Genomic DNA, 11235 nt, shown 5'->3' on the forward strand with positions numbered 1-11235 from the left:
CTTCAAAAGCTGTGTATAGTACTTAACACTTTTGTGCTGGCCCTGGAAATAGGCACAAGGGACTGGAGTATTGGATTTCTAGGGTGAGATCCAATGTCAGTCATACTCAGGGTAGACCCATTGAAATGAATTGAATAGTCCTGGAATTTCCCTTTCCGCATAGCACTAACTGTGCACTGCATCATGAGATACGGAAATTGGTTTGGAACAAATTTGGTTTTGAGCTTTCTTTAAATATATGGATATAACTAAGGCAAATATTAAAACGTTCTAAAGAAATAAAACACAAGAATGAAGCAGAGGATTGCTCCACTCTGAACTCAGGAACAGAATTCATGTGAACAGGATTTTACCAAGAACTGTTGTCTCCATCAATGCACCAAAACGGGCAGCATCAGGGAGCATTACAAGGAGTGGAAGATCCCAGACATATAAGGCATTGTCAGGTTTCCACAGAACTAACCTCTATCTCCTGAACACGAAAGGTGACTTCTCCTTCCACTTCAGAAAGTTTACATTTGTCTTGCAATTTTACGAGGCCTTACATACATCTGATTCACTCTTGGCTGAATCCAGTGCCTCCAGAAGAACATTGTGGCAATGCTCTGCCATGCTTTGCTTTTAAAACTTAAGAGTCTTCTGGTTCTGTTTGTTTCTGAGAAAGGGGATTGAAAGCAGCTGTTGGATTTCCAGTGCTGCAGTTGCTGTGCCAGATACGTCCTTGAGACTCATTATTGCCAAAGGTTTATAGGACAATTGCTTCATATAATCTGAGGTGGTTGAAGACATAACGTTGCTGTAAAATAGCCCTCCAAAAGGAGATGTTCACTGGGGGCTTTCTCCTTTCAGTTACTTTATGGGTCCTTTCTTATGGACTCAGCTATACAGCTGCAAATAAAACATTGTAAGTGTGATTTAAGCGCAATATACGATGTGACACCAGATGGTGATGGTGAGCCTTATGGAAAATTCAATTTATTTCTTGTTGTTGTTTAGTCGTTTAGTCGTGTCTGACTCTTTGTGACCCCATGGACCAGAGCACGCCAGGCACTCCTGTCTTCCACTGCCTCCCGCAGTTTGGTCAGGCTCATGTTTGTAGCTTCGAGAACACTGTCCAACCATCTCATCCTCTGTCGTCCCCTTCTCCTTGTGCCCTCCATCTTTCCCAATATCAGGGTCTTTTCCAGGGAGTCTTCTCTTCTCATGAGGTGGCCAAAGTATTGGAGCCTCAGCTTCAGGATCTGTCCTTCCAATGAGCACTCAGGGCTGTTTTCCTTAAGAATGGATACGTTTGATCTTCTTGCAGTCCATGGGACTCTCAAGAGTCTCCTCCAGCACCATAATTCAAAAGCATCAATTCTTCGGCGATCAGCCTTCTTGATGGTCCAGCTCTTACTTCCATACATCACTACTGGGAAAACCATGGCTTTAACTATACGGAACTTTGTTGGTAAGGTGATGTCTCTGCTTTTTAAGATGGTGTCTAGGTTTGCAATCGCCTTTCTCCTAAGGAGCAGGCGTCTTTTAATTTCGTGACTGCTGTCACCATCTGCAGTGATCATGGAGCCCAAAAAAGTAAAATCTCTCACTGCCTCCATTTCTTCCCCTTCTATTTGCCAGGAGGTGATGGGACCAGTGGCCATGATCTTCATTTTTTTGATGTTGCGCTTCAGACCATATTTTGCGCTCTCCTCTTTCACCCTCATTAAAACGTTCTTTAATTCCTCCTCACTTTATTTCTATATTTATTTCTATAAACGCTTTTCAAAAAAAGAATTTCAAGAACGGTTTTTTACATGTGTGTAGATTCCACCTGAGTGACAGCCAGAAATTAGTAGTATTATACAGTGTGCCTCATGAGATGGCACAGTAGAGAAGGAAATGGCGTCAGGCCCTAGAGCAGGAATCTGTGTCCCTCAAGATCTTGTTGAGCTATGACTCAAGTCCCTGGCAATGGGCCTGGGGGAAGTCATAGTCTAACTACAACTGAAGGCTTCCAGCTTCACCGTCTTTCCCCCTAGAGGTTGTTTTTAATTCAGCCTCTTTCAGTTTTAGCTTTGTTATGCTGTTCAAACACTCTGCGTTGTTTACCGTCCTATCTCATTTTAATTGATTGTAGTACGTTTTTCGCTGTTTTTCTTTTCTGCTTTGAACACCTCTTCCAGGTGTTGCAGGAAGTTATGTTTTTCATTCTGTTTTTGTTTTCTGCTTTGAACACCTCTTCCAGGTGTTGCAGGATAGAAATTTTGTCGCAAGTAATAAATAAGCTAGCGTGCCGAGAGCCTGTCAGAATGCAAGGTGGCCCATATCCAGAGGAGACTAATCAGATTGATGGTGCTGAACTTTTAATTTGTCCTCTCATTCCATGGTTCCTTTCGTCAGAATAGAAATTGCTGGTACCGTAATTACCACAGTTGCAGATATACTGCAGGTGGTTTCACAGCCAAGCACTGCAGCACCTGTTAGCTGTTTGTTATAAAAGAACCTGTCTATGCACAAGAGTCAAACAAGTTGTATTACAGAGCACCTGTGTTGGCTATCTTAACTCACGAATATCCAGTATGTGATAAGGAAGAAGGGAAATCTTTCTCTCTCAGAACTGGAAGTATTTGGTTATGTATCTGGAGCAAGAGAAACAAAAGGAGAAGCCCTCTTACAGTTTGTGCAGTGTGACCTTGCAGCAGTTTTGCAATTCCTTTTCTGGTAGTTAGAAATTTGAGGAGGCCTCTGTCCCCTTAAAGATTTACAATGCCTGCCGAGGCCTCAAGGCAGTAGGAGCGGTTGCTGTGGCCCCTGTAGCTTCTTTCCATTTCTCTGTGTAAAACCACAGTAGAGATTGTCATTGGAAGTCTACTCAGTATCGATCCAGAGTAGATTCCAATGCATAATTAGCCGAGTAAAAATTTAAACATGTCACAGGATTTCCAAAAAATAGACCAGAGGCAATTGTATTTCATCCAGCAGAGCTTTACTACTACTGAAGGCAAATGAGCGTAATGGTCACAAATCCAAAACATTCAGGATTGGCACTGTCCATCCAGTTGCAGCAGACGTAACCTAAACACAAACTTATAGTAAGACTAACCTTAACACTATATACTGAACACCACACCAGAAAGAAAAAGAGAGAGTGAGACCTAGGCTCCTTCTGGCCTCATTATTATAGTCAGCATGACCTTGACAGAAAGAGATACCAGAACCAGTTTAAACCAGCTGTACTCAGCTTCTCAGAAAGAATAACCCAAACATCAGTAACCTTCTGCTTGCTTCTTTCACACAGAGAAGCTTCCAGAACCCTCTTGAATTAAGTAGAATAGGAAATATCACTACACCAGATTAATACTTTCTGTACTAAGAAATGCCAACTGACAGAGAAAGAAGATCTTGGGAACTATGATTTTCCCACCCTGGCTCCTCTCTCACTTCCCCACCTCTAGCAGCTGAGCGTTGGCATTGCTGGCCGTGCTTAAAGCTCACGCAGGGCATTGTGATCTGTACAGGTGTGCTTGTGCAGCTGCCGGGTAGGTGGAAGAATTCTGGGGCAACACCAGTAGCAACAGAAACAGTTCTTCTTGTACGAAGCATCCATAGCACTAATCCAGTTGTTGTTCTGTCAATATTCTAATGCTTTGCTGCTGATCAGGTGACCGCAGCGTTTCCTGCCTCACCATCTGCTTGTGAGCAATGCTCTAAAGGATACTGAGGTAGAGAAGGCAATGTAAGCCAGTGGCAGTAAGGCGGTTTGGTAGCTTATAGGACAGACGTCTGCTTAGCTTTCAGACCTGTGGGAGTGCATGAATGGGTATTGACTGATTGCCATCCTCCCAGTGTCTCCCAGCTATTGAGGCTTAAAGGGTGTGTTCTGCTATTTTTTTTTGCTTTGCAGGCGTCGGCGGCAATCTGGTAGCTATCCAGGCCAGCCGGATCTCCACATTTCTGCACTTCTGGAGCATGCCTGGAGTCCTGCCACACAAGATGAGGCAGCACTGGCCAAATCCATGTACCACCTTCTTCAGTTCAGGTAATCTGCTTTCTAGGTACTGGTGCCTAGCTACTCTCACATCTAAACTCCCAGGGAAAACTCTACACTAGCCCAAATTATTGTTGTTGATAATAATATTAGTTGTATTTATTTGTTGCTTACTATAAAAGAAGTCCCTATGCAAACCACATATATATGGGATCTCCCATTTGGGACCAGCTCCTTACTAGCTGACCATTTCGTATTCGCTCAGTATAACCAGAGTTATGATGTCATTTGCCTTTTCTCCCCTGCAGGAATAAATTCAAAGTCTGCTCGTGTCTTGATCCTGCTAGTGATCCCAGGGCACCTGCTGTTCATCTACACCATTCATTTCTTGCAGGCAGGCCATACGGCTCCCACCTTCACTTTTGTCTCCTTCTACCTGATGGCTGCTGTTCTACAGGTAACAAGAAACTTGACTTCTTCTGTTTTTAGTATCTGTTTGGGTTCTGCCATGTGTTCCAGAGTCAATTATCACTGTAGCTATATGAATGCACCAGGGACAGACCCTGATTTCTACAAACCGCAGGCCACCATCCTCATCCCAGTCCCTTTTAGATTTCTAAATTTACAGCACCCACTTGGAAGCCGCAGTATCTTTTTAGTAGAGATTTCTAGGGGAAACTGATTGAGAGATCAGTGTAAAATGCTGCAGGGTGGCAGATTAAATCCCCCCATTTCCAGCTAGAAATTACCCTCTTTTCACACCTTCCCCATGTCACTAAGAAAAATTATCAGTCATGCACCTTCCTTTTCCCATGATATTTGAATTGTTGCGTCAAAATCTCTATAATAGCTTGAAGGGGAGTTTGGGCATTTATGCCCTGCCTTTCTTCCATCCTGGAACTGATCAAGGTGGCATAGATATGTTTCACACCTGATCACCTGTCCAGGCACTGCTCAGACTGACAGCTGCCTAGTTAGCTTTAGGAAGGTGCTGGTTTCATACCCAGGGGCTGCCATAGGCTTCATCTGGCAGTACTTGCATTTAGAGTATTTATGCGCTGACTGAAGAGCAGTGCTGTGATTTTAGCCCCATCCGCAACCTGGCAACAGTTTCCTGCAGCATATTGCCCACAATCATCTACAGAGAAACCGCTCTGCGAGCGCCTCCTTGTGTGTAGGAGTTGTGTGAGAGTGGACACCCAGTTGCACCGGTGTCTTGGTTGTGCAGGACCTCCTGTGTCGCTGTTCTTCAGCTGGTGGGTCGTGGCCTGATTCAAAGTGGGTCACAACAGAAGCACTGCCCCCATGGGAAAAGTTTGAGAAATGGATCCCCCAAGGCATGCATGGGCTAAAAGTGGGTCTTGGGTCTGAAAAAGTTGTAGATACCTGCTTTACACACAAGTATCCCGGGACTGCTCTTCAGACAACCCCATGCAACCTGTGGCCTGCTCTGCGTGCCACACAGAAATGCCATCCCTTGTGAGTGGGACATCATTACGGCTCCTGTGTCTTCCCTGTTGCAGCTGCCATACCTCCCCCACCAGGATGCAATGACTTCGTGTTTATCCTGAAACCAGACTGGGTGAAGGCAACACTGCTTCCTGCCCTCTGTCTACCTGCTAGTCTGCTTGCAGAGGGAGAGGGGTGGACAGAGCACACTTCCTTTGGCCCGCTTTCATTCACTCCTCCCCCCCTTTGTGACCTCACCCTTCCACTTTAGCACGTGTGAATGTGGTGGCAAAACTGGGTGGAGGGGAGAATTTGACCCAGCCCTAAATTTTCCTGCCCTCTAGGCTCCTGTGGTCCATGGAATCAAAGTTTCTCTGTGCCCCACTGTTGCTGCCAAGTCTGGTGCCTGAGTAACAGAAGCCGTTCTCAGCAAAATGGAATTTTGGCTGATCTGCATGCTGATGGCCATGTGCCCCCCCCCCCTTCTGCTTACAGGTGGCAATCCTGCTGTACCTGGCTGACATTCTCGTGCGGCTGTTCTGGAGAAAGGGCATGGATCCTGACAACTATTCCATCCCCTACCTCACCGCTCTGGGAGACGTCCTGGGCACTGGCTTCCTAGCCCTTTGCTTTCACTTGGTTTGGATCTGCAATGGGTTGAAGCCCATACCAAAGCACTAAAGAGGACTTCGGCTGCAGCGATGACCTGCCTACTGTTTCAACAAGTAAAAAATAAATAAATATCGCTATGGTGCTCTTGACACGGTCCAAACAGGGTATGAAGAAGAGGAGGTCCAGCTCCTTAAACGGGAATGGCTTGGATATCCCTCCCCTTCCATCTCAATACCACGTAGGTGTGAAGTTTGAAAGATACCTACCAATGAAATGGCATCAACGTGGATACAGCTTCCGAAGTGTCAGTAATGAATGGGTTGTGAAACGCTGCTCTTGCCTACCTTCCTCTTGGTTAAGAAGTGTTATTGAAATGGCTGAGTCCGAAAAGCCCATTGACGCTAATGGGAGGCTATCCACTGATCTCAGTGGGGTTTAGATTATGTCCTAGATGAGGATGTTTCACTGTCTTTGCCAGGCATCAGCTGGCGATCAAATATGACATTTTCCTGTCTGTATTTCTTCTGTATGTTCCCACACACAGTGGGGTGGGGGGAGAGAATTATGTCCAGGGCTAGTCACACTCTGCACCATTTTTTTTTTTAAAAAATACTGTATATCCTACACAAAGGAAACCAAAAAAACTTTGCACCGCAATAGCTCAGATTCTGTCTTACAATACCTCATTGCAGAATTGTATATAGCAATTTAGGTACTTTATCTTTCTCAGTTTGCATGCTGATGCTTAATTTGAGTGTTTTGCAGAAGTTTCAGAGTGTTGACACTGCGGTAGCAGGAGTGGAGTATAAGTTAAGAAGCGGGAGAAGGTGGCCGAGGATGGGGGAAACGTAGCCGGAAGCGTAAAATAGCCGACACTGAATATTAAAGCTTTGTATGGGTTGTTTGAATGGTTTAAAACAACTGTACCCACCCATAAAATCTTGAGAGGCTGAACAGCTTCTCATCCCACTCTCCGTGCCAGTTGTCCTGTCCAAAACTGCTTTCAGGGTTTGTGCAAGAATACTCATAGAGTAAATGGCCAGCTCTGCTGATGGACTTCATAAATACTTCTTCAGTAACTGAGATAGTTCCCTAGAGTGTGTTCTAAAGGCTCATCTGGGGATAGGGGTGAGCTTTCTGTATTCTGTATGGAAGTCACGGTCCTGAGGAGCAATGAGCTGATAGTACTCAGCACCTTTTAAGAGTTCTGTTCCCATGGATTTCGTCAAATCACTTGACCTTCCCAAGGCAGGAAAATCAGCCATGTTTATCCCTGGCACAGTGCTCTTAAAAACCCAGTGAGTTATTGCTTAAGGCTTGCAGCAGAGGCGGAGCATGTTTGGCCTTCCAGGTGTTGTTGGGCTCCCATCAGCCCCAGCCAGCACATCTTTGTAGCCCAGAAGCATCTGAAGGACCACAGGTTACCCACGCCTGTCGGGAAGACCCAAGGGTGGATTTTCACCATGTCATCAGCATCAGTGCCAAGCGTGATAGAATTGTCATTCTCTCTCCCTCGTTTTTTGTTTTGCAGTTTCAAATCTCATGGGTTTTTATGGTTTGTAGAAACACCCACCCACATGTAAAATAAAAGTGTAAAAATAGTTCATGTTTTGAGAGTTTCCTTGTGGGTCCTGGTCCAGGACTGGACAGTATATATGGGATATACCTGCTTCAGGTATAGATGAGGAAGCCTTCCCTTCCAAATGAAGGATATAAGTTTGGTTACCACATTTTAGCCATGGAAAATTATGCAAGTAAAACCTCGAAGTATATGTTTGAAGACCAAGACATCCAATCCATTGTGACTTCTGGTCAGTTCACAAATTGAAAATGAAAATAAAACAAGCAAGCAAAAGCAATAAACAGAAAAAGCTAATATCTCAACAATAATGGTAGCACAAAACATAAAATCACTGAAAACAATAATGAAAAGCTAAAGCTCAGTGGAGGGGTTGGGGTGGGGACCAAAGTATTCTAAGGAAACAGTAAATTTCAATTATTAGCCTGGAAGAGGTTAAAAAAATATATACCCTGGCACCAAAAATATATTTATGACAAGAGTCTATGGGAAAGCATTTCACAACAGGTGCCACCAGCAAAAAAGCCCTCTCCCTAGTATTCACATGCCTCACCTGACTTGGCAGGACTGGGAAAGTATATATGGGATATCCTTCAGGTATCCTGACCCCAAACTACTTGGATCTCCCCTCTCGCAAGTCATCTTCATAAAAAAATATAATGAATGAGCTCTTTCAGCATGTGAACAAAACATCTGCATCCCTTTGTGGACGAAGGCAGAATTACTTGGTTCCAGCTGTATTCAGCCACAAACCCAGATGTGCCGCAACTCTTGTGGTCCACCGAGGAAGAATGGTTCCTTGCTCTAAAGCTGGAGTAAAGCTCCCAGTAATTGAAAGAAGGTGGTGAGAAGGCATAATAAGTTGCACAATGCTTTATATAATCTTAAAACTGGCTTATTCCTTTTGGAAAGAATTGAGGCATGGTGCGAAGAAAAAAAGGCATTCCTAAAGAAGGCCTGGAGGGAAAAGACCCCCCCCCCCCGTAGGGGGGGTGTGGTGGCAGTTCAAGCCATCTGCCTGCTTGGTTAGCCAGTGTGACCCAACAGTTTCACTACTTTAGGACTTCTGTCTTTTTGACAGTGCTGTGTATCGCTGCTGCTGCTGCTGCTCCTACTACAGGATCTGCTTTTAATTTCACCGACCCCACTTTGTCACTCAAACTAGGGCTCGAACTGTTCATTCCCCTGGAGTCGTAACAAGAAATTGTCCCCTTTTTAGTGGAGGGGAAAAAAAAGAGTTTTCTCATCCAGACCTACTGCAGGGCTTGTTTCCGCCTTGGACCCGGCTCAGGGAAAATATCCATCCATGTCTCAGCTCAGCTGGGCTCTTGTACAATTCATATTCACTTGAATGGGGCTCTTGGACAGGAGAGGCGAATAACAAATAAAAAGACGCAACTCATGTGACACAGAGAACAACCCAGTGGATGATCTAGGCCAAGGATGGGGAATCTGTGGCCCTCAAGATGCTGTTAAACTCCAAATCCCATCAGCCCAGTCAGTGGTAAGGAATGGTGTGAGTTGTGGTTGCACAACTAGAGGGTCACAGGTTTTCCATCCCTAATGTAGGCCCATCTAGAGCAGGCATAGGCAAACTTAGCCCTCCAGATGTTTTGGGACTACAATTCCCATCGTCCCTGACCTGTTAGGTAGGGATGATGGGAGTTGTAGTCCCAAAACATCTGGAGGGCTGAGTTTGCCTATGCCTGATCTAGAGCATAGGCTTTTAAGTGGTGGTTCCTATTTCCCACTGAGAAAAAGGACCTTAAACCCCTTTTCTCCAGTCCTGGTTGACATTGCACCTGATGCTATGACCCACCAACTCCTATTACCGTGCTTCCTCCACCCAGATATTTTTAGATATTTTTTGGGCAGGGAATGGTTTGTGATTTTTGATATGGTAGACGATAACAATCTCCATTAAAATAATGATGAGAGCTTTTTAAAGAATAGGGCCCTCTGAAAAATTCAGTGAATAAAGCAGGGCGAATGCACAGCAAGAGCCTCATCTGTCCCTGCTCCACATCCCCAGACTGCTTATCCAGGACTTTCCCTGGCTGTGGGTGGATTTTTCATTATCAGAGTCACCCTATAATTACTTAGATGATCTGGTGGGGTGGGGGGAACCAGGCTGTATAGTAGCACGATCCTTGAAGAGTTCAATATTAGAACTTTGCATTATGGGCTGGAGTTAAACTTCACACCTTGGACTTTCATTTGCCCTGCTTTTCAGTTTCAGTTGTGTTTTCTAACTAGCCATAAAGAAGCCCGTTTCTCTGCCTGCTGCAAGAAGTAAGAGTTTGTTTATTCTGCAGTTCTGATGATGATGCTTATTGCTACAAGATGAAACAAAGAGATCTGGAAAAAATATCTACCCTTTCATATTTTAAAGCACTCACTATACTCTGTCATAGTAGCTATTTTTTCCTTCCTTTTCTTGAGTACTTTATGGCATCCTAGAGGAACAGAAGCACTGCAGAGCACATGATAGCTAGCCACCTAGGCTGCAACTCAAGAGAAATGCAGATCAGTGTCTCCCCCAGCACTGTAGCATTAGCTGCCTTGAATTTCTTCTGAAAAGTAGGCAAATTTTAAAAATTAAAAAATAGTGCCTCATCTTGGTAAGCCAAGCATGACACAAAATTTTGTAAAATAATACAAAATCACTCACTGACAAACAAACAAACACATAAAGGTAAAGGTACCCCTGCCCGTACGGGCCAGTCTTGACAGACTCTAGGGTTGTGCGCCCATCTCACTCAAAGAGGCCGGGGGCCAGCGCTGTCCGAAGACACTTCCGGGTCACGTGGCCAGCGTGACATCGCTGCTCTGGTGAGCCAGAGCCGCACACGGAAACGCCGTTTACCTTCCCGTTAGTAAGCGGTCCCTATTTATCTACTTGCACCTGGGAGTGCTTTCGAACTGCTAGGTTGGCAGGCGCTGGGACCGAAGGACGGGAGCGCACCCCGCTGCGGGGATTCGAACCGCCGACCTTTCGATCAGCAAGCCCTAGGTGCTGAGGCTTTTACCCACAGCGCCACCCGCGTCCCTAACACATACTGCTCTAATTATTTAGGGCTTGCCTACACCTCTATTTGCCCAACTATTTTCCCTGGGGGAAACACTATTCACCACTGAATCAGACCAAATGATTGTTTTCCGTGGATTGCTGTTTGGTCCAATTCAGCAGCAAAGAGTGTGTTTTCTCAGGGAAAGCTGCAGGGCAGACGCAAAACCTCTCAGACCCATGGCTAGAAAGCATGGGGCAAGCAGAAAACCTCTCAGACCTGTGCTTTCTAGGCATGGGTGGACAAGCCCTCAGTTTGCAAAACACGATATTTTAGGGCGAAGGTTAATGGTGTTACCCAACTCACTTTGGTGATGGTATTAGCTGTGGGCAAGGCCTCATCAAACCTGCTGTGCATTTATTTGTGAAAAGTAAACAAGACCCATCTGTTTCAGCTAACGTTTTTCCCTTTTGAATTATGTGGATGTTTTGCAGGGAGGGAGCCACACCAAAATATGCCTCTGAATACCCATTTCTGAAAGGAAAGAAATAGCACTAGCCTTAGGTGGCATTCTCTGTGAAACACAAGCCTGAAACACCTGCTATAGTGCTAAGCTG

At 45.1% G+C, this 11235-nt stretch overlaps 1 protein-coding gene across 9 annotated transcripts in view; it reads left to right on the forward strand.

The window, feature by feature from the left end:
- Positions 1–7631, forward strand: part of SLC41A3 (solute carrier family 41 member 3) — a 48832-nt gene extending 41201 nt beyond the window's left edge. For all 9 annotated transcript variants that reach the window (XM_083426990.1, XM_083426991.1, XM_083426994.1 and 6 more), the window contains 3 exons: positions 3887–4021; positions 4279–4427; positions 5915–7631. In XM_083426990.1, coding sequence (XP_083283116.1) covers positions 3887–4021; positions 4279–4427; positions 5915–6100 — 470 coding nt within the window. In that variant the 3' untranslated portion in view covers positions 6101–7631. The remainder of the gene's footprint in view (positions 1–3886; positions 4022–4278; positions 4428–5914) is intronic.
- The last annotated feature ends 3604 nt before the right edge of the window (positions 7632–11235 follow it).

This window comes from Podarcis tiliguerta (genome assembly GCF_965153285.1).
Source record: "Podarcis tiliguerta genome assembly, chromosome: 2".
NCBI classification, from domain to species: domain Eukaryota; kingdom Metazoa; phylum Chordata; class Lepidosauria; order Squamata; family Lacertidae; genus Podarcis; species Podarcis tiliguerta.